Raw genomic sequence first — 20,779 nt, 5'->3', positions numbered from 1 at the left:
AGGTAAGCATATAGAGGGGCTCGCACTGACGGGCTGCAACGCGTACATGTGGTCAGGCCTATAATTGGACATTCGCCTTGCAGACAACGACTTTTGGGCGTAATCGCTGCAACCCAACAAGTTTGCTAGGCCGCGCAGGTGCCAAAGGACGTAGCCGCTACGCACGAAGGGTACTGAAACCTACCTGGCTCTTCCGCAGTGTCGCTACTGGCCGTCCTGCCACCTGTCGTAATATTCCAAAGGGAGCGGCCCTCTCGCCGGGGCATCCCGCTGTGCCTTGCGTCCCTATTGTAAAGCTCTGGGTTCTATCCACGTGCACTTCTTAACGCGCGCGTGTGTCGGTGACCTCAGTCGACTACTGTCTACCGGTTCGGGGCGGGCGAAGGACCGCGCCTCCACGGGTGCGCTGGAATACGAGGGCATCCGCCCTCTCCCCGACCGGCGTAGGCGCGGCTGCCGGAGCTTGCACAACTACGGCGCAACTACACAAAACTACACACACCGACAAGGGAAGCTTGGCTAGCGATGGAGAAGGCGTTGCCAACGGGGCCCAATTATGCGCTATCACGTTCTATTCTTGAAAGCGAAGCCGAAGCCTTCTGCAAGTTTTTCATTTATTATCTGTTGGTTTCACGGCCACGTGTAACTCAAGGTTTCGACACTTTCCACCCGCCGCTACGCAAACGGCGCACAGATCCTGTATACATTCGCTGACCACACATCACTGGGCAGGCGCCGCGGCGTTTGGTCTGCTGTGGCATTCCTACAAAAGACACAACAGGACCCGAGCGGAAGAGTCGAAGAGGAAGTAAGCGCAAAACACCAAGCAAGGGCATATTGTCGAGAACAAACAATGATGCAAGAAAACGTACACGGGATGTTATTAGCTATGTAATGTGACCAGACGTCCTGATTTAGGCGGGACATGTCTTGGTTTCGGAGTCCCCCTGTCCCGCCAACCTCCTTGGGGGACAGTGTTTTGTCCCACTTTCGATCGAAGTCCGGTCGCCTCTCAGCCCCCTTCAGAGTTTTTGCCTCAGCGCTCCTGATTTCACTCAACTCCCATCTAAAGAGGCGCTATTCTTTGCTCCGCTCTCTCTCTTTCTAGCATCATTCCGTTCCATCGCACCTGTTGTACTCGGTAGGGGTGCTTGCCCAATTCCTGTGGCACATACAGGCGCAGTTTTTGACACACTACGTGCATTTAATTCATATCTGAAAGGCTGCGCCGTTAAATGTGGAGTTGCCTGTTTGAGCTATATGACATGTTCTTTCTTCTGTCATTCCCAAACACCCACCCTCCCCGTCCCGCTTTGGAGTTTTTGGAATATGGTCACAATGCAAGTTTAAAGAGAGAGAGGTAGACAAAATCATAACATGAAAGTTGTAAGGGCCGAACCTAGACCTTCAAGCATCGCATCCGATGCTCCATAGACCACCTGAGTTACAGTGGAGGCCATGCCCCCGACCACTTTATGTAGTATATACGTGCACATAAACCTGGGAATTTTAGTCAGATCCAATTGTAGCTTTGGCGTCGAGTGCGAAACACTCCTTTTCTGCCTTTTGGTATCACGTGGCGCGTGGCCATATTACGAGCTGACAGTTGAGCAATAATCCCTCGCATATTAATTGGAGGTATCAATCCTGTCCGAACGATATCGTCTCCATATATGGAAGACAGAAGCGATAATTCAAGACTGTTATTTTTTGTTAGACACAATAATAACGCGAACTAACAGACAATGATGCCAAGAAAAGTAGAGGGGATGATATTACAAGTAATTGTAATGTAAATGTGCCTAAATAGGTGAAGAAGTGATAACTTGCCGCTGGCAGGGCATCATTGAAATTATTGCAAGCCGGTTCTCATTAATATCGTGTCTAGCAAAGAAAAGCGATCACTGGAATTTCTACTTCTTTGCTTCATTCATATCATAGAATATGGAGACATAGCATACAATATGGAGCATAGAACAGTATGTGCTGTGGGGTAGCTAATAAAGTCGGAACATATTCTGATCGAATGTGGAGACATCCACCCGAATGTGTGCTTGGACACTAGCCTGCATGAAGCCTCGCGTTTTATCGGCAGCAGAGAAAGATGGACGCGTCCGCGATATTAATAATGCAAGACCGTTAGAGGATTCTTGCCCGAAAAGTAGGGAAGAAGAGAAAATAAACAGCGGAGAATATAAAGTGGCAGCATGAACTTGCGCAGCTTGTCAGGTTCGTGATGTTTCTGCTGCTGACGATGATTAAATATGAATGAGCGCTTTGTAATGGGGTGTGTCTTTAAACCGTTAAATTGTTGTGCAATTCTCAAGTCTTGACGCCTGGCGCGATTCTAGGCATCTACTTCGCAAGATACATGCGTTAAGGAGACTCCTCCTTGCATTACGTGACATTTGTGTAGCGTTTTCTTTCATTTTTTTGAAGCAGTTTCACGCAATGGCGTGGTTCAGTGGTAAAGCGATTGTTTATCTCATAGAAGGTCTGGACTCAAAACGCATGCCAGGCAAAGATTCTTCATTATTCATTCAGTGCATCTGTGAAATTTTCGCTCATGGCCAAAGCTTATTTTTCTCTCATATCTAGCGAAGTCGACAACACCCACGTCACCATAAATTTTTTATCTCCGAAACATTCTACCAACTCACTGTTTTCAAAGGTTCCAAATCCGCACGATTTTTTTCGAACACATTAGAGATAGTCGCTGAAATGACTGAGGCATTCAGCGTGGAATGACCATTTCTGATTTCTCACTAACTACAAAACTATACGAGTAGCCTATTCGTAAAGAGTCTAATTGTTCTGAGAGCAATTAGGAATGAATCAAGTTGTACGACAGCCAATTGCCAATCTGATAACATTCAGAAAGAACACTCCCAACCACGGTTACCTAAACCGAAAGCCAGAAATATAATCCCCAAAACCACAATGCAACGAAAACGATAACCCGCTGAAGTGATCTCATATAGCTTGCCCACCTGCTGCTTTTCCCATGTAAAACGTCCTTTTCCACGGTTCGTAGCCGGTTCTTCGGGATATTTATGTCTAGTTGTAAGTACGATACCACCGTCCTCAATGACATCTCGTCGCCGCTTGTACAGGCCATTCAGGCACAAAAGACAACGCGTCGGGGCCAGCGTTCGAAAACGAACACTCATTTCCGTACTTCCTGGCCCAAAGGATATAATCCCTTCATGATCAAAACATCCGTCTTCCCTACAGCGGTATTGGAGCAATACTCACTCAAGAGGTTAATCCTCGTTCGACTGCAACGATACTTATCTAGTGTGCGGGGCCGGACGACAAACTCTGTTGGAGGCCCCTTTCACAAGCGAATACCACTTACCCTCGCGGTCACAGTGTTCAGGCTTTGGAATGTGGAGCCTGTTAATCAGCCACGTTTCTACAGCCGCATGAGCGTAAATATATTTTCAATACGCTTCAGTGATTCGTTATTGGAGAAACACCACAGGAGACGACGTTTCAAAAATAATCAAAATGAACCACACTCGTTGAAATGAGGTAACAGCGTACCATGATTTCAAATGCCTTACAAATCTAACTTTTTTTTTTCAAGCGAGCGCCTGCATTCGCTGAAAGTAATTAGCAGCTCTCCACCATACATTTCGCGATATCGTGCAGCTGCTGGTAAGCACATCAGACGTTCTTGAGAAGCATAGCATTGTTCACTATCATAAATCAGCCGCCAAAATGCGGAAGATATTTAAAAACGTGTTTCTCACTGATACTGCCGTGATGCACGCCCGACGACAAAGCATAGGGCACAATTCAGGCAGTTATGTTCCCAATCTTGCGCAGTGAGTACCGAGGACGGTGTAAGGAATATACACCGTGGTATAGAGCACAGCTCGAGAGAAAATGTTGACCTCACTCAGACTCACTGAAAAAATATTATATGAGCTGGCTCACCCCGACTCAGACTCACCAAACTTTTTCTCAAGCATACTCACTATAGGACTCACTCTCTCCGAAATATTGCTCACACGAAATCGCTTAGACTCACTGCTTTATTTGAATGTGAGGGAGTTGACTTATTAGTGAGCTCTACTTATGGTAGAGAAACGTCCATCTTGACTACGTGGGTTTGAGTCCTATTGTGGTGCAAGCGAAATTAATCGTTGACCGTAAGCCTCCTGTGCTCATTAAAGAAATGAAATTAAGTGAATATGCGAGACACCTGTAGGAAAACAGTCCAAAATGCGCCTGCACCTCTTCAAGAAATATTCGCTCGCTTCTTAGCCCCAGTGTGACATCGCATGCTTTCCGACTGAATCTATAGTTAGCTATATATAGTGAGTAGACAAACCATGCACTAACAGTGCCTCATAATAATATGTGGGGGGAAAGCGGCAGCGAATCGATGCGAAATTATGGGACCCGAGAGATAACAAAGCCGCATTCTTTCGGGGATTTTAGGGTGAATAATGAGAATGGAGTTGGAAAAATTGAAACGGCATGGTGTCGATCGCGGGTGCAGCAGTTCGGTCAATATACACAATTAAATATACGCTAATAAATCTCATAACATAAAACAATCTCCCGTGACTCGGTGAGACGGGAGTTTAGATGGATGGAAGGATGGATGGGTGGGTAGTTGTGCCCTCTTCATTCGTGGTGCCTCATGCCGCCTATAACCATGACTCAAAATAAAGATTTATTTCCATATAGGGAAAGATTAAATTTTTATCCTGCCTGATTTTTGCCAAGTCGGATAACCTCCTTTTATTATATACCCAAAGCACGGCGTAAAAATATGACAGCTACTTGACCCCCCCCCCCCCCCTCCACCACGAAATCCCCGCGCGTCCACGTTATGTTCGGGCAGTCATCAGTGGTTTGCAGCTTAGTCGGTGCCTTCTTTGATGGCGCTACGACGAGCGAATTCAGCAGTCGTCTGGGCAGCAACATGTCACATGCTGCCCATCCTGCGTCTTTCTTGTTGGAGTGAAGCCACGCCTTTTTCTTGGAGCGCGCGTTTTATGCTATGGTATGAACGAAGGTGGCATTGAACTGCTCAGAGGTGTCTAAAATGGGTTGGACGTGTTTTGTACCAAACTGCCGTTATGGTCATTGTACTTGTACGGAGCGCATGCCCTTCTTCAAAGTTCCGTCCAAAAGGGATCCTCTGGAGCAGTGATCTCCTGAAATTCCCAAGAAAGTCCGAACCCTAACGCATATCGACCGCGCTAAGCATTTTTTTTTTTCTAAGTACATGATTTCAACAGCATATCACGCCAAGTTGTAGGTAAGAGTGCTACTCGACGCGTCAAGGAGGCCTGTTTTATCTATATACGCCAGTCAATCAATCAATCAATCAATTTTATTTATGTCCATTTTACAAGCAGACAGAGGAGTGGCGAATAAAAGCTGTCTTCCGACAGCTTGCCGAGCTTACCACCCCCATTCACTAGGGCTCATGGCAGCACAGCAACAGTTTCATTTACATATAACTAAACAAAAATAAATCAAAACGAAAAGTGACGTTATTGTAAAAACGGCACATCACTTGGAAACAAAGGCTTGAACCGGAGAAGATCAACAAGCACAAGAAAATAACATTAAAAAAGCAATCAAAATAAAATAAATTCCCACCTTAATTTCGAACTTTTTAAACTACTTCACATGGTCCATGTAGACCTAGAAAGTCATCCAGAAAAGAGAACCTCCTCTGCAAGCATCCTAACGATGTCGGCAAGAAGTCGGCAACGTCGACGTTAATAATATGAATTTATATTAACGTTATTGACATTGATGTTATAGCATCGATGCTGATTATTTATATATTGTCACGGGGTCGTGACGTGGCCAAAGACAGGAAACTTCGTGTTGGGATTTAACTGTTTATTTGGGCGAACCTGTGCCCGGTAAAGGGAAAGTCTAATTACAGCAGCAGTCTTGCACAGATAGCAGTCTCGGACTGATAGCGGCGAACGCAGCGTCGGCCTTCGATCAACAACTGACAAGCGGCGAAGCGCGTCGGCATTTATACCATTGCCGTCGAATGTTCTAGCGTTATCGCTGGCGGTGGCGTAGCTTCCAGAACAATCTGTACCGTTCGCACAGTGGGCGTGATCTTATCGAAATGATCTACTACAGTCCGGAACCTTCTCGAAACCTGCAGGCGCGGTTTGCGCCGAGAATCGTGTGGTGTTTCGGAACGATAACAAAAACTTGTGAAATGGAACGTGGCAATATACATATAACCAATAGAAAAAGGATAATTGAAGTAGTCTGCGCTTAGATCGTGAAGAAGACAAAGAGGTGGAACTGTAATATGGAGCCATGTAAAAGAGAAGTTAGAATAAAATGACTGGTGACACCCGTCTATCTGAGATATCTGTTTAATGCATTAGTTCCTAGCATGAACGCTACGACTGTGGGGGCTGGTGGATTACGCTTTCAAATCGCCATTCGATTACGAAGGACGCTGTGGTGGAATGCTCCTGCCCAACTTTGACCACCCGGGGTTGTTTAACAAGCACACGAATGTTCTTTGCCTTTCGCGTCCACCGAAATTCGGCCGCCGTGGCCGAGGAATGTTTTTTGACGAAGGGAGAGCACGCAGGCTAACGTTTTATAAAATTATAAAGTTTATAAAATAAAATTTGAAAACATTTTCTTTTGCATGTTGTTTTATAATATTTTTTTTCTTTGCATCAATGAATTACTTGAACAGACGAAACCACTAGCGTGCGCGAGTGGAATTTAATGGGCTTTGAGTGCTGCCTGATCGATCCGTGTTTAGAACATTTACATCCTGCACGGTGCATTTTCATGTAAGCAAATCCTTAAACCTGGTACACTTTTCATCTTGTTCTGAAAAAGTTAAGTGAAACGGGCCCGAGTACACTATGTGCGTAGCATGTATAGTGATGTTTTCAATGACACGAATGTCATTATTGTCATGTTCAGACGTGTCATTTACCTTCTTCGTCCGTTCGCGTCACGTAATACCAAATTTGGTACATGTAAAGCTAGCGAAACAGCCGCGAGCGCATCATTAACGTGGCATGTTGTCATGTTCTTACATGACAGGCATGTCATGATTTCCACGTTAGGACCTGTCACTTATGTTCGCCATGCATTCATGTCATGCCATACCAGTTTTGCAAATGTCATATGAGCAAAACCACCGCAAAAGCAGCGAGGCCATGCAATGTAAGTCATGATATTCATGGCATACAAATTGCAATTTTCATGTTATGACTAGTCATTTATGCTTGCCATACAGTCATGTTATGCTATTCCAGTTTTGGTATAGATCCGATTTTCGAAACGGTCAGGAGAGCTAAAAGCCGTAGGCTGCAAGATTGACAGAGATACGGTCAATGTCGCCGAAGTTCATCAACAAATGCTTTGCATTTAATAACTAATTTAATTTTCTCTTTGAGTGTACGTTCGGGAGATATAGAAATTTCAACTCGCCAGCACCGTTTCGCTGGCCCCGCAGACCCGGTGCCTTCTAACCACTCGCAGCCGAGTGCATCCAGGAGAAGCCAAACATACTGTGGCACCTCAGGCACGCCTGGATATTCCTACAACATGACGTACTGTTTATTTAGCCTTCACTGTATCCCAGGGTTTCGAAACATTCAACCCGATTGCCTTGGTCTGCAGCCCTTTTCAGAAAGGTATCAGACGTCGAGAATAGGCGGAAAATGGTGAACACCTCCGCTCAGCACGCACTGCATGCACGCGTAGTCCGTTTATCGTTTTGTACTTGGCTCGACTGCGCGCTACAGTGCCGGGCTGTCTTCAAACTTTGACACCCTTTCTTTGGCAGTTTCCATCTGGAAAGTTCTCTACACTTTCATGCAAGGCTGATTTCGTATGCATTCCTATATCACAGAGACCCTCCTCCGTTTCTCTAGCACCTTTTTCAACCGATTACTCTTTTCCGCTTGGTCTTCTTCTGTTGTCTAGTTGCATACCTGACAGTTTTTTAGTTCGCGTCTTCCATTTCCTAACGACATTCCTCGTGTACTTGTAGTTCAAGAGTTCCGTACCCCGCTACTCTCATTACTGAGACTCCTCGTCATGGGCCCACCTAGCGGTGTTTGAGGAACGTCGCTAAGTGTAGAGAACGTCAGCACCTGAAGCATTTTTATTTCGCCGTATCCTAACGAAGCATCCTTAGTGAGTTACACCATAGCTGAAAGTGTTATACTCATGAAGAAACTAAATCTCCACGACAAAGTTGGATTCTTTGGTGCGCCTTTTTTCTTATATAGGTGTGCCACTTCGGCATCTTTCGCTTCTTTTGAATCATTTGCAGTTTGCGGACATGAAGAGTAGAGGGCATGGACCACCCATGGCCTGAGACCTGCAGCGATACATTTGTAAATAATGAAACGTTGCTCTTTTTTTTTCTCATATCACGGCGTTCAAAGAGGGTCAGTTGAATGTAGGGCTTCGCAATTATAATAAAGCTTTGCACAGCACTGTTAGTTTGTGGGCAGAACACGAAACAGTTATGATGCGTTATTTTGAATTCTCCGAGAAATTCATTGAAGTTCCCTAAAAGAAACGGCAGATCCCACGTACAATGGGAATTGATGATATGCGAAGCACGAATGAGAAATGTTGATATGTCACTTTAAAATCAGCACTGCGTCACGAGGTGGAGGTAGATAATGCCGTACATGACGTCTTTGTCGTGATTATCATGTTTGGATATGTCGTTTACCTTCGTCATCTATTCCCGTCACGTGATACAAAATTTGGTATATGTGGAGCTAGCGAGATGGCCACGAGCACGCTATGAGCGTGGTATGTTGTTGTGTTCTTACATGACACGCGTGTCAGGATTATCATGCATTGTATCAGTCATATGTTTCGCCATCCATTGACGTCACGTAACGCCAAATTCGGTATATGTGGAGCTAGCAACACGGCCGCGAGCGCATTACGAAGGGCCCAATATACTCCAATGTAGCGTCGACGCGCGCGCACGCTGGGCACAGTGACGCTACGTAGGCAAAACGCGAGCTCTATATATAGTCTCCTCACGGCAGGCACGACCAGCGTCCGTCGGGGCGGCCCGACGGCAACCGGCGCGAAATGCGACATGCTGCATTTCGCGCCGATGCGTTACCCAGACAACACTGCGTCCCCCTCTTTTCGTGAAGGAGGGACGCCGGACGCGCTGAAACGCGCATGTGTCAAAGCAACGCAGCACGGCTCACGACTGCGAGCATGTGGCAGGACTGCCACCTGGCATGGCAACGCCGGCGTGAGGCGACGAAATGAACATCGGCGAGCACGCGCACCGCGTCACGTCGAAATGTGTTGGCACCTTGACTGTGGCATGAAGTCATGTTCTCACATGACACGCATCTCATGACTATCATGTTTGCACCAGTCATCTTCGTCATTCATTGTAGTCACGCAATACCCAATTCGGCTTATGTGAAGCTAGCTGAACGGCCGTGAGCGCATCATCAGTGTGACATGTAGTCATCCTGTTGCATGACACGCATGTCGTGATTATCATGTTTGTATGTGTCATTTATCTATGTCGTCCGTTCGCGTCGCGTAATAATGATTTTGGTACACGTGAAGCTGGCGAAACGACCGCGAGCACAGAATTAGCGTAGCATGTAGTCACGTTGTTATGTGACACGCATATCATGCTTATTATGTTTGCTCCAGTATCATACCTTCGTCATCCATTCACGTCCCGTAATACCGAATTTGGTATAAGTGAAGCTAGGGAAACGGCCGCCAGTGCATCATGAACGTCCCATGTATTCATGCTGTTACATGTCACGCATCCAATGATTATCATGTTTGCACCAGTCACATACCTTCGTCGTCCATTGACGTACTGTAATACCAAATTTGGTATATGTGACGCTAGCGAAACGGCCGTGAGCGCATCATCAGTGTGGCATGTAGTCATGTCACATGACACGCATATCATTATTTTCATGTTAGGGTCTGTCGCTTCCGTTCGCCATACAATCATGCCATACCATACAAGCTTTGCAGCATGCCATGTGAACGAAACCATCGCAAGGGCTGCAGGACCATAAAATGTAAATCATGACATACATGACATACATGTCATGATTTTCATGATATGACTAGTCAAATATGTTCTTCGTACAGTCATGCTATGCCATACCAAGTTTGGTATCTATACCATTATCGAAACGGCCAGGAGAGCTAAAAGTCGTAGGTGGCTAGATAGATAGGTACGCTCAAAGTCGCCGAAGTTCGCTATGAAAATGCTTCGCATTTAAAGAACTTTGGTCCACCCTGAAATGCGAGGCTACGTTGGTGTCCTTGGAGGATGCTTGAGCATCGCCTTCAAGAGCAGAACGCGACAGAGTAATCGGGCCTCGTGCACATCGCTTACTCAATTAGCAGGCGAGCTTCAGTTCTCGGTAGATGCCTCAATCGTCTCGCAGGCAAGTGAACAACATTTATCCTTTTAAACTACACTAACCTGCCTACTGCAAGTACAACTTCGAACTGTCCACTATGTAGCAATTATTTTTTTTTTTTTGCGAATCAGTGAAGGATCCACTTCGCATCGCTAATTTAACAGAAAAACTAACGCAGCTGCTCACTATCTCTTTAGGCCCCCAATTCACCATCGCCGTCGAAGCTTCCTGCGCCGGGCAAACACGCCAAGCAAAACGACAGGTGCGTGCTCCCGGCGCAGAAGTGGCACGCGCTGCGCCACGCAGACCGCATGCACACTCACTCAGTTTTTCCCGCCACCGAGCGAAGCAGACGCTCTCCCCACCCGCTCCACACTCTACCGACTTCATAAAAGCCAGCAGCGAGATAAGGCGCATAATCGTTTACGTCCAATATCCAAGGAGCTTCGCTCGTCGGTTGTATTAGTACATGCAGAGAACAACTGCTTCTTTTTTATTCTTTTGCAGCTAATCATGATTAAATGAGTGAAAACATTGTCATGATTTGTCTTTTAAGACTTTCACTTGTTGCGATATACACATTTTTTCTTTGTGTCTGGCGCTATCCTAAGCATTTGCCACGAAGAAATACATGCGTTAAGGCCGGGACAACTCCCAATACATGCCATTCATATAGTGTTTTCTTGTTTATGGCAATTAGAAACAATGGCGTGGTTCTGATTCAGAACAACTTCTTGCCACGCTGAAGGCCTCGGTTTTATTCTTACACTGTCGGGTGGAACGACGCAGCGCCTGCGACTCTCCTAAACAAAATCGAACCGCGGGGGCATTCCGGAAGTCGGCACGTACATCACCTGGCTTCGGCGATGTTTTTTGGAAGCGTGTCTTCAGAAAGGCATCGTGGTGTTGGCCTAAACATCTCCATCAGCACCCCACGCAACTGTGCATGGGTTCTAACTTTATCTGAAGACATTGATAGGTGCAAACCAGTGTGGAGGACTCGGAGAGCGACGGAAGCGAGTGTCTACTCAACGAGGTCAGGGTTCCAATTTACGACTGGAAGTTCTCGCCAGGCACTGCGATTATGCTGAGCTCAATGACCCGGTGACTATAGTGCTGCAGATCTCCGTAGCTGGAGACGTCCGAGCGCCATACTTGCGCAAACCGTGTGAACGGGAACCTAGCGCAGTGCATGAACTTGTGTAAGCTTGGTGAAGCGCTGTTCTTACCAGGCGCGAGGGGAAGATCAGGAGGACAAACATGGGGGACGCACCGAGTGCGCATCGTGAATATACCGCCTACATTTATCCACTCGAACTCTCCTACCATTAGCGACATACGGGAGCCGGCTTTCTCGGTTTGTACTGAAGGAAAGGGGCACGCGAACATCACTCGCTAGAACTGAAGGTTTTTGTTATTCATTGCGTTTGCATCTTTCTCAATTCATCGATCACAGCCAGCGATGCCAACACCACCGCGTCCGACATCTGAAAATCAGCGCAACGAACCCATTAACACACGATCGCGCACACACACACACACACACACACACACACACACACACACACACACACACACACACACACACACACACGCACACACACACACAACCGCGCACGCACGCACACCAGTTGTTAAGTGAGCGATATATATGACAAACTTGAACTCTACGAATGAACAGACTCTCCAGCTTCGTTTAGTCATTACTTTCAGGAAGAGACCGAATGGGTCTCCGAATGTAAGGAAAACGTAAAAACTAAACCGGTGTGGAGAGTCGGTTGCTTCGTAAAATTTCACCCAGCTAGACAAATCTCAGTCAAATATGTTTACCTTCAATCTTGAACTGTTTGTAAGGGCGATAACATTTGATGACATCACTTTCCTGTTTAACACGCTCAAGAAAGCGTGCTGAACTTGCTTTCAGTTGATTTCCTTCGTACATAGCCCAGACAGGTTTATTAGCGCATGCGCGCACTGGTGAACGCATAGGTTATACTCAAAGATATTATGTGTTGCTTTACCTCCCAAAATCACGATATGGATATGAGAGGCGCCAACGTGGAAGACTCCGGAAATTTTGACCATCTGATATATAGAGGCGGAGCTCCTTATGGCGTCACCCGTTTGTACCGTTATCGTTTGTAACCACCGGTGGCACATACCCGAGAGAGCGCGTATTTGCCACAAGGGCTGGACCTTTGGGGGTGAAGCTCCTTAAACCATGGGTCGTGCGTCCTCGATGTATGTAAAAGGAAGCCACCTTTCGTTTAGTTCTTTGAATGTCAGCTAGATGGTGGTACTTGTATATAATTATCACATGATGAAAAAAATGTAGATGGCGGTACTTGGAGTGTTCACTAGACGGACGGACGGACGGATGGACAGATCGACTCACGGTTGTACGGACGCTTCGCCCTACTCATAATAATTCAGTCTATGGATATGCCGTAATTTTTTTTTAAGTGAACAACACCGTAAATGGGCCTCTACCATTTCGCCTTGATCGAAATGCGACCTCCGCGGCCTAGATGGAACCCGTGCTCTTCGTGTCAGCAGCCGAGCACCCTAGCCACTGATCCGCTGAGGCAGATATACATGTTCTAATTCTCATTAATAAACGTTCTGTTGGAAGTAAGCGAATCCTCCCGTAGTCTCTTGACTTGCCCGCACTTATTTGTGTGTGTGCGTGTGTGTGCGTGCGTGTGTTACAAAGTTTCCTCATGTATTGATTTTATGTGCTTCATAGCTGCTGGAAGTGTCCTTACATTCGTTGTACCACAGTATAGCAAAATTAAATATTGTTTTGTTTCCCAAGCACGTCCCTGATCCTCTGACCATGTGTGCTTGCGCACGGAACGAACAAACCTGCTGTCATTCCCATTGGTGCGCGCACATGGAGGGGTGGTGGCAGGGGGGCGTCCGCTTCTCCTAATTACATAAAGGGGGAGGGGGTTCGCGAAGTCAGCCCTCCACACTGGCCCACCAGTGAGGGGAAGGGGGCTATGCTACTTGGTGTGAGACAAAAATAGGGAGGTGGGCATGGTGACGAAAATTAACCCCCCCCCCCCCCTTAAAGGGGAATCCAGCCCACGCATATGGTAATTACCGTCCTCGACTGCACACTGGTGAGGCTAGAGTGGCAGCGGGTGGAAATGGTAAGAAAGTCCCTTTTTTTAGCAAAAAAAAACAATGATCGCAAAAAAGCTGGATGTTCTTCATTGCAGTTAGCCTCTTTCTTAAGTATGCGTAATGATGGATTGTTAAAAACGTAGGCAGAATAAGAGACTCAACAGCGCACATACTCGACTGGTAAAGGCAAGTGCATATACTAAGAACACCCAACAATGCATCCAACTAACACACATTCTACAGAATGTGTGCGAGTTTCCGACGCTTCCAGCCAGCATACTGACTGGAACCGTATACTGAAGCCAGTATACAGAATACAACATACTGGCTTGAAGGTGTCACTCCGAAGCCTACTGGCTGGAGGCCTCGGAGTGATTCCTTCAGCTCTGGGTAATAAACACTCCTCTGCCATTAATATTAAAATGTGCGGGAGATCGCTTGTGAACGGCGAAGCTTACCTAGACGTTGTTGCTTTATGTGGAATCTCAGCCTTACTTCAATTCGGCGAGGTAGTTGCTGCTACATCGTCAATACTGGCAGGAGCAGATAGCTTGCGTACTTTCTCTTTCAGTTCTAGAGCGACAGACTCGCTAGAAAATATCAGAACATTGCACGCTGGTATTATTTTCTTGAAGCACTTGCCGGGAGCGGGGAAGTGGGGGGAAGAGCGGGGGGGGGGGGGGGGGGGGGGCAATTTATTACGGGTTCGTTTTCACTTCGTATGGCGTAAAAGTTGGCGCTTTGCTCACCAAAGGGAATTGAAAAGTATACCTTCGGCATCTTTTCAGAGGCCGATTAGAAGCAAAACAGGCTACTAAAAAGAAAAATCTACATTTTCGGCAACGGTGCCTAATGTATACAGCGGGGCCGAACAAGGAAATGAGCAGAACTCACATGCGACCTTGCGCGACAATAGTCGTATACCGCCACTAAACAAATGTGATTTATCTAAGGTCAATCAATACAAGATCAACTCATGCCTCTACAATTAAGGTTAGCTCTTGCTGCCTGGAAAAAGTGGAAGTAAACAAAACAGAGAATAAGATAAGAAAGGTTAGGACAAACGTCAAGATGTGAGGGCAGAGCCACAGCAAAAGGTCATCTCCGAGCAGTTTTCTTTTCCGGGGTCTACGAAAAAACGGGTCAAAAGGGTGTGTTGCCTCTACCGGGGAGGGAGCCTTCAGCACCCGGCTCAACCTTTGCACTCCTTTTTCCCAAGACAAGCCTCATTCACGCAGGGAGCCGAATGCATACATTTATTCGGGTCCGCGGTGGTGTTATGACTAAATGACTGCTGGCGCAGACGCCCCTGTGGTGGTCAGTTCATAATAGAAACCACTCATTGCAGGGGCGCTTTATTAAAGACTTGGGATAATGTGTTTGTCAAGCAGCGAACACGGATACCCGGTAAAACAAACGTCCATATCACTCTGGCACTGACAAACTCGTTTCCGAGAGAGATTTGTCCGAGACCCAGGATGGAACGGGTGCTGTAATTATTTACTTTAACCGAAGAAAGCGCGCATGTCTGAAATACGAAGTGAGGTTGATCTTATCGAGTTCCAAGACTACGATGCAATAGTGCATCATATGTTTGTGACCTCCTGGGCAAGTTTAGACTTGGAAGCGAGGCAATCATCGCAAGTGCTCCATCAGCAAAATACCGGCTTTCCAAGGTACAACTACACTGACACCACTGCTGTGCATACAGCGCCCCGTGAATACCTTAAGGATGGCTCGTCGGTCGGAAAATAAGCACGACTGTTGCCAAGAGCCTCACGATGTTAATAAAAACGCAGTAGTGTCACATATTTTAAAACGGTTCGATATATTTAAAAGTTAATGAAGGGTAAGTACACTTGCGTTTAAGGTGATCTAATCAAGAGTTATTGAAGAAAATTAAATGCGAATAGTGGAGATCAATTGCCTTAAGCGTAAAATAAGAATGAAACGTGTAAGTGAAGCGTAAATCGGTGAGCATCAAGGTGAATCGAGGATATACAAACGCGCAATAAATAGGGTCAAGTAAACCATAAGTGCCTCTCTCAGCATGTCTTTCACCTGTGATCTCATAAAATAAAGGGGACTGAGTGTTACTTTGTGTTCTGGTGGATGAAATTCGCTTAGAAAGCAACATCAATACGACGCGTCGGGAGGCCACTGAACTGCCGTTACATGGTGTGGTTTAATGGGGTCTCAGAAAAGGGCGCCCGTGAAGCCCGAAAATAGTGAGGCACTCCTTGTGTGGATACACCGGTACATCGAGGATTTCGCTTCTTTAAGTGCAGACTCTCTTTTCTTGGTTTGGGACAGCCATTCCTTTGTGCGATTTCAACCCGCGGCAGAAGCAAAGTGTCCCACCACGCGAGAGAGAGAGAGAAAGAGAGAGAGAGAAATAGAGAGGGAGGGCAGGGAGGTTACCCAAGCTTGGCTCGGTTGACTACCCTACACTTAGGGTGGGGGAAAGGGGGAATAATAGAAAGGATAGAGATATAGAGGGAAAAAGAAGGGTAAGAAAGATATGAAAGTACTCAGAATAGCGAGGCACCTGAATTCAAAAGGGCGGAAATTCGTGCTGGTTGGTGGCTCGCGATCGTCAAAAACAGCACGTAAACATCGGACGGCCATTCGCTTGTATGACACTCTGTGTTTGTGCGTCGTTTCTGCGCTGTTTTGAGGATCGCACGAACTTAATAAGCGGTTCACCACATTGCCGCCAACGTTCTAGGCTCTTTTGAGAAAGAGCTTTCGATAAAAACACTTGGCACAGCAACGTCTCTTTGTGTGGCGCTGCGAGAAGATAAATGCGGCCAGAGCGTGCAACGTCCGCCGTATGTGGTCTCTCTCCGCGTCGCCGTCTATCGAATGCTCTCGGATGCGTCGTAACAAGCGACCCGCCGAACTGTGCCGGCGACAAACCGGCGTCAGTAGTGGCACGTAAAGGAGCCACACGCAGGCATGCTCCAAATAATCTCGCGGCAACCGACACACTCGCCGGGCGGAAGTGACACCGAAGGCGATAAGCTAAAGAGAGCGAAACGAGCGGCGGGAAAGAAGGTCGAACACTCACCGCCGGCGGCAGCTCGTCGTCGTACAAGGGCACCATCACAGCAGCGTCGCACTGGAAGCGCGCCCTGTAAGGCACCGATCATAAAATAGCGTCCTCCGATGATAAGCAGACGTCCGCGGCGCGTCGCTGTGGTTGAGGGCGTTGGCCACTCCAAGCGGCTGAGACCATCTGCAGAGCGCGGCCGGGCACAATCTCGGAGCAGGCATCGTGGATTCGCTCCATCTCGGCTCCTTCGATGCCAGACGAGGTGGCGACAGCGGCGTCGCCAGAACGAGGGTGTTGATCTAACGCCTTCCATTCGGGGGACTTACTTGGACGTAGAAACATAGCCTAAAAAGACGTGGATGAAGGAGTGCTGGAAGGGAGCTGCTTCTTTACAACTCCATTGCGACAATCACTCATTTTTACAGCGCATAACGCCACGCTGCCCTTCTAGTTAAAGCTGCCGCGCCGAAAAGCATCAAGCAACAGAAACTGTCACGCTTCGGAGTTTTCTTGTTTGGTACAGTACGATTACTGCTTGCCTTGGTACTTTCACCTCCGACTTGAATTGATACGGTGAACAGTGTCAGCATTCGATAAAACTGACAAGCTGGGAAGCGCGTCTGCATTTGTACATACATGTTCCAACGAAGATTATAGCGTTATCGCTGGCGGCCATCAAAAGTCGAGAAGAAAACTCTAATGTTCGTGGCATGCGCGTAATCACATCGAAAGAGTCTGAGATAATGTAGACAGTCCGGGTGCGATTTGCGCAAGACAGCATATATAGGGGCAACGGGGGCTGACATAAAAATAGAAAAAAAATGAGGTGACACAGCCCCCCCTCCCCTTCTGAAAAAAACTTCATCCCGACGCTTGTGACAATATTGTTTTGCTAGTCTGAACGAAGGAACTGCCGCGTAAGATAAAAGCGCCGACGACAACAGCTTAGCCAAGTTTAAAGGTGTCACGGTTGCCTTTGTCGTTATTTACAGAAAGGCATTACGTATTACCAGCTATACTCGAAGTTAGGAAAAGCCATCGAAAATGAAATAGCCGCCCCCTTATACGCCTTCGCCTGGGCAGCTCGGCCAAAGTACACTTTTTGAAAGTGTTGTATCAGGCAGAAATTCCCTCTTGAACGATTTTCTCTCACTTAAAGCATCGATTTCCCCGGAACACATGCATGGGATAGCAAAGCAAAAAGTTAACGCGAAAAGCATTTGCATTCATTGGAAACACGCGGACAGTGTTCGACGTTTACGGCAAAAATACAGCATTCGACGCAAACCCGTCTGTTCGGGAAAAGTTATGGCGGTAGAAAACGAGCGCCGACCAATCGTTAAAATAAAAATTACACAAGACCCCCGTACTGGGGCCGAAAATGGCTTTTTTATTACATAAAGGATTGGTATAACAAAGTTGTTTCCATTCACCCATGAAGGATTGGTCGGCGCTTGTTATCTCTTGCCGTTTACATGGAACATATTGACACTAACATCATAGCATCTACTAACAAAAAGCTAGGCTTCCTTAAACGTCATCTAATGAAAGCCCCCCCCCCTCTATGTAAAACTATTAGTATACACATCGCTAATAGCTTAAACTTGAATACGCTTCTTCAGTCTGGTGTCCACACGAAGCTTACCTTGCCAATGCCCTTGAACTCTTTCAAAACCGTGCTGCTAGGTTAATTCACTCCGCATATTCATACGACATCAGCGTATTGTCGCGAGAGCAAGGTTTCGCGGAGAATCTTGTTCTTTTACGGCTTACAAACGGAGCAGTCAAGGTCGCCCCCTTCTAGACCTTGACTGCTCCGTTTGTAAGCCGTAAAAGAACAAGATTCTCCGCGAAACCTTGATCCCGCGACACCTCCCCCCTACGAAAAAGAGTGTCCCACTCGTTTTATCTGCAAAACGCGACAAGAAATAGACTAATTATACAAAAAGGTTTTGCATTCAACAAGTGTGTGAGATGCTTATTTAAAGACACTTATGCATGTGTATAAAAGGTGAGAGGCTTTAAAAAAATTACATAAAAACAACAGATGAAAAAACAAAACAAAATCATTGGGCACAGAAATATATAGGTTTACTCGTCGGTACTGCAATACAATTCAGTGTCCGTTTCGTAAGCACTGACATTCTGTTGTGCGTTGTTATTACTTGAAAATGTCTTCCAGTCCGAGTAAAGTTCAGTGTCCGTGTCGTAGCTTTCGCACTGCTGTACTGGAACACTGGTCTGTGTCCCGCGCACACAATGTTGCAAACGGAGTTCCTGACCCACTCGCGAACCGCACTCGCGCACATCACCATTGGAGCCGCACTCGCGCACAACACTTTGATGCAATCCGTGGTCATCTCTCCTTGCACTGCACTCGCGCACAACACTTCGATGCAATCCGTGGTCATCTCTCCTGGCACTTCCCTCGCGCACATCACCACCGAGATCGCGCACCTCATGATTATCATCAGACTCATCGTCCGCGTCGTCGGCATCGGAGCCCAATCGAACGTGGCAGGGCTTTAAACGCGCCACATTCACAACGTCACGTTTTTTCCCAGTTTGGTCTACCACCTCCCAGTTGTTCTCGGCTACCTGGCGCACAAGACGGAAAGGTCCGTGATATTTGTGAAGAAGCTTCGTCGTCTTCCCTTTCGCCCGGGAGGGAGTCCACAAGTACACCAAGTCGCCCTGATGATAAACAACACTTCGTCGCCTAGCATCACAGCTGCGCTTGTTCTTCTCCTGCTGACACTTCTCCCGTTCATTTACTATTTTTCGAGCCTGCCGCAGCCTGCGGGCCACTTTCATTGCATCCAGGGTGTAGTCGAATCCGCGTTGCGCGCCCGACCCTAGAGTATCATCATTAAAAACAGCCTCTCATTTGTCATCTATTTCGTGCCGACGTCGCATTTCTAGCTTATCATTACTTCAAAGACTTTTCTTTTTAAAGTTCCCTTGCGATCGCACCATACATCTCACCACCAGCACGAATATCACATCGCACTCGTCGTTCTTTGAATGTTGCTCGCCACAAAGTGCGCACATCTTCTTTTTCCCTCGTGTAGCTGTAGATTATAACGGCCTTACCTACAAAATCGCTACTATCACCTGCCCACCTGAGTTCATCGAAGAAGTGTCTGCATTTCTGTCACCATATTTTTTCTCTTTCTATTTTTGTAACTACGCCTTATTTATTACCCATTTTGGGGCCTTTTGACGAATGAATGAATGAACGAATGAATGATTTCCGTTGTGAACAATTTCGAGGGGTTGCTATCAGCTTGCGTCAAGTCTCTTTTACCTCGTGGCTCCTGCGCGTCGTAGTTAGAATTTGTCGCTTTGCTGAAAGGGCACTCTCTCTGTGCTTCTGAAAAGGCTCAGCCGGCTGAGAGTGAGATCACGGACTCATGACGAGCCCTTCACTCTCCTTCATTCATTGCGAGGCTTTCGTTTTGGCAGACTTGATGCCTAAGTATAGTAAGCGATGGACTATTGGTCAGCTGCCTGCTCACAATAAGATGTCACTAGTCCCGTTATTGGGAAGGCAATCGCCTGGTTGATTCCAAGGGCGGATGTACCCCCCTTCCCCCCCGAAACGCACCAGGAATACGCGGGCAATTTAGAATTAGTCCCTTTGGTATCCCGCAAACGCCGGCTGTGGTCCAAAGAACGAGGCAGAGCCGAGAGTTGATAACAAAACCAAAATATATATTCTCAGATAGGACAAAACAATTAACATACAAACATGCATACTCTGCAGTTACCAAATATAATACGACATTACTCACAAGATACTCCAATAAATTCAAAACAATGGACACAAACTACAACACGCGCTGCAATGCAATCTCGTGCATTAACTAAGTATTCAGTCCGAAGTTATTAGAACAAAGCTTGAATGCTTTTCTTCAAGGAAATGCTCACTCAAGAGTCCAGCGCCGGTCGTCGTCCCGCTGCGTCCGAAGTTTCTCTTCCAGGTCGAAATTTCCGGAGCCCTCCACTACGGTGTCTCTGATAATTATATGGTGGTTTCGGGACGTGAAACCCCACATATCAGTCATTCATCAATCAAATCGAGGTTTCGCTTCCAGGAAACTCTCGCGTCATCCGCTGACCGCACTTCAATAACAAAACTTCTTCGCTCGAAACACATCGGCCACTCACGCGC

The 20,779-nt window shown here is 46.8% G+C and overlaps 1 protein-coding gene across 1 annotated transcript in view; it reads right to left on the bottom strand.

Annotated features, from left to right (window-relative positions):
- The window catches only part of LOC119187174 (parathyroid hormone/parathyroid hormone-related peptide receptor), a 236,321-nt gene extending 219,593 nt beyond the window's left edge, over positions 1–16,728 (bottom strand). Inside the window, 1 exon segment of the mRNA XM_075889590.1 lies at positions 16,621–16,728. Within this exon segment, the coding sequence (XP_075745705.1) occupies positions 16,621–16,656 (36 nt within the window). The 5' untranslated portion in view covers positions 16,657–16,728.
- Positions 16,729–20,779: the final 4,051 nt, after the last annotated feature.

The sequence above is a fragment of the Rhipicephalus microplus genome, chromosome 3 (assembly GCF_043290135.1).
Source record: "Rhipicephalus microplus isolate Deutch F79 chromosome 3, USDA_Rmic, whole genome shotgun sequence".
NCBI classification, from domain to species: domain Eukaryota; kingdom Metazoa; phylum Arthropoda; class Arachnida; order Ixodida; family Ixodidae; genus Rhipicephalus; species Rhipicephalus microplus.
Note: the sequence above shows the minus strand (reverse complement) of the source record. Positions and strands in the feature narration are given on the sequence as shown.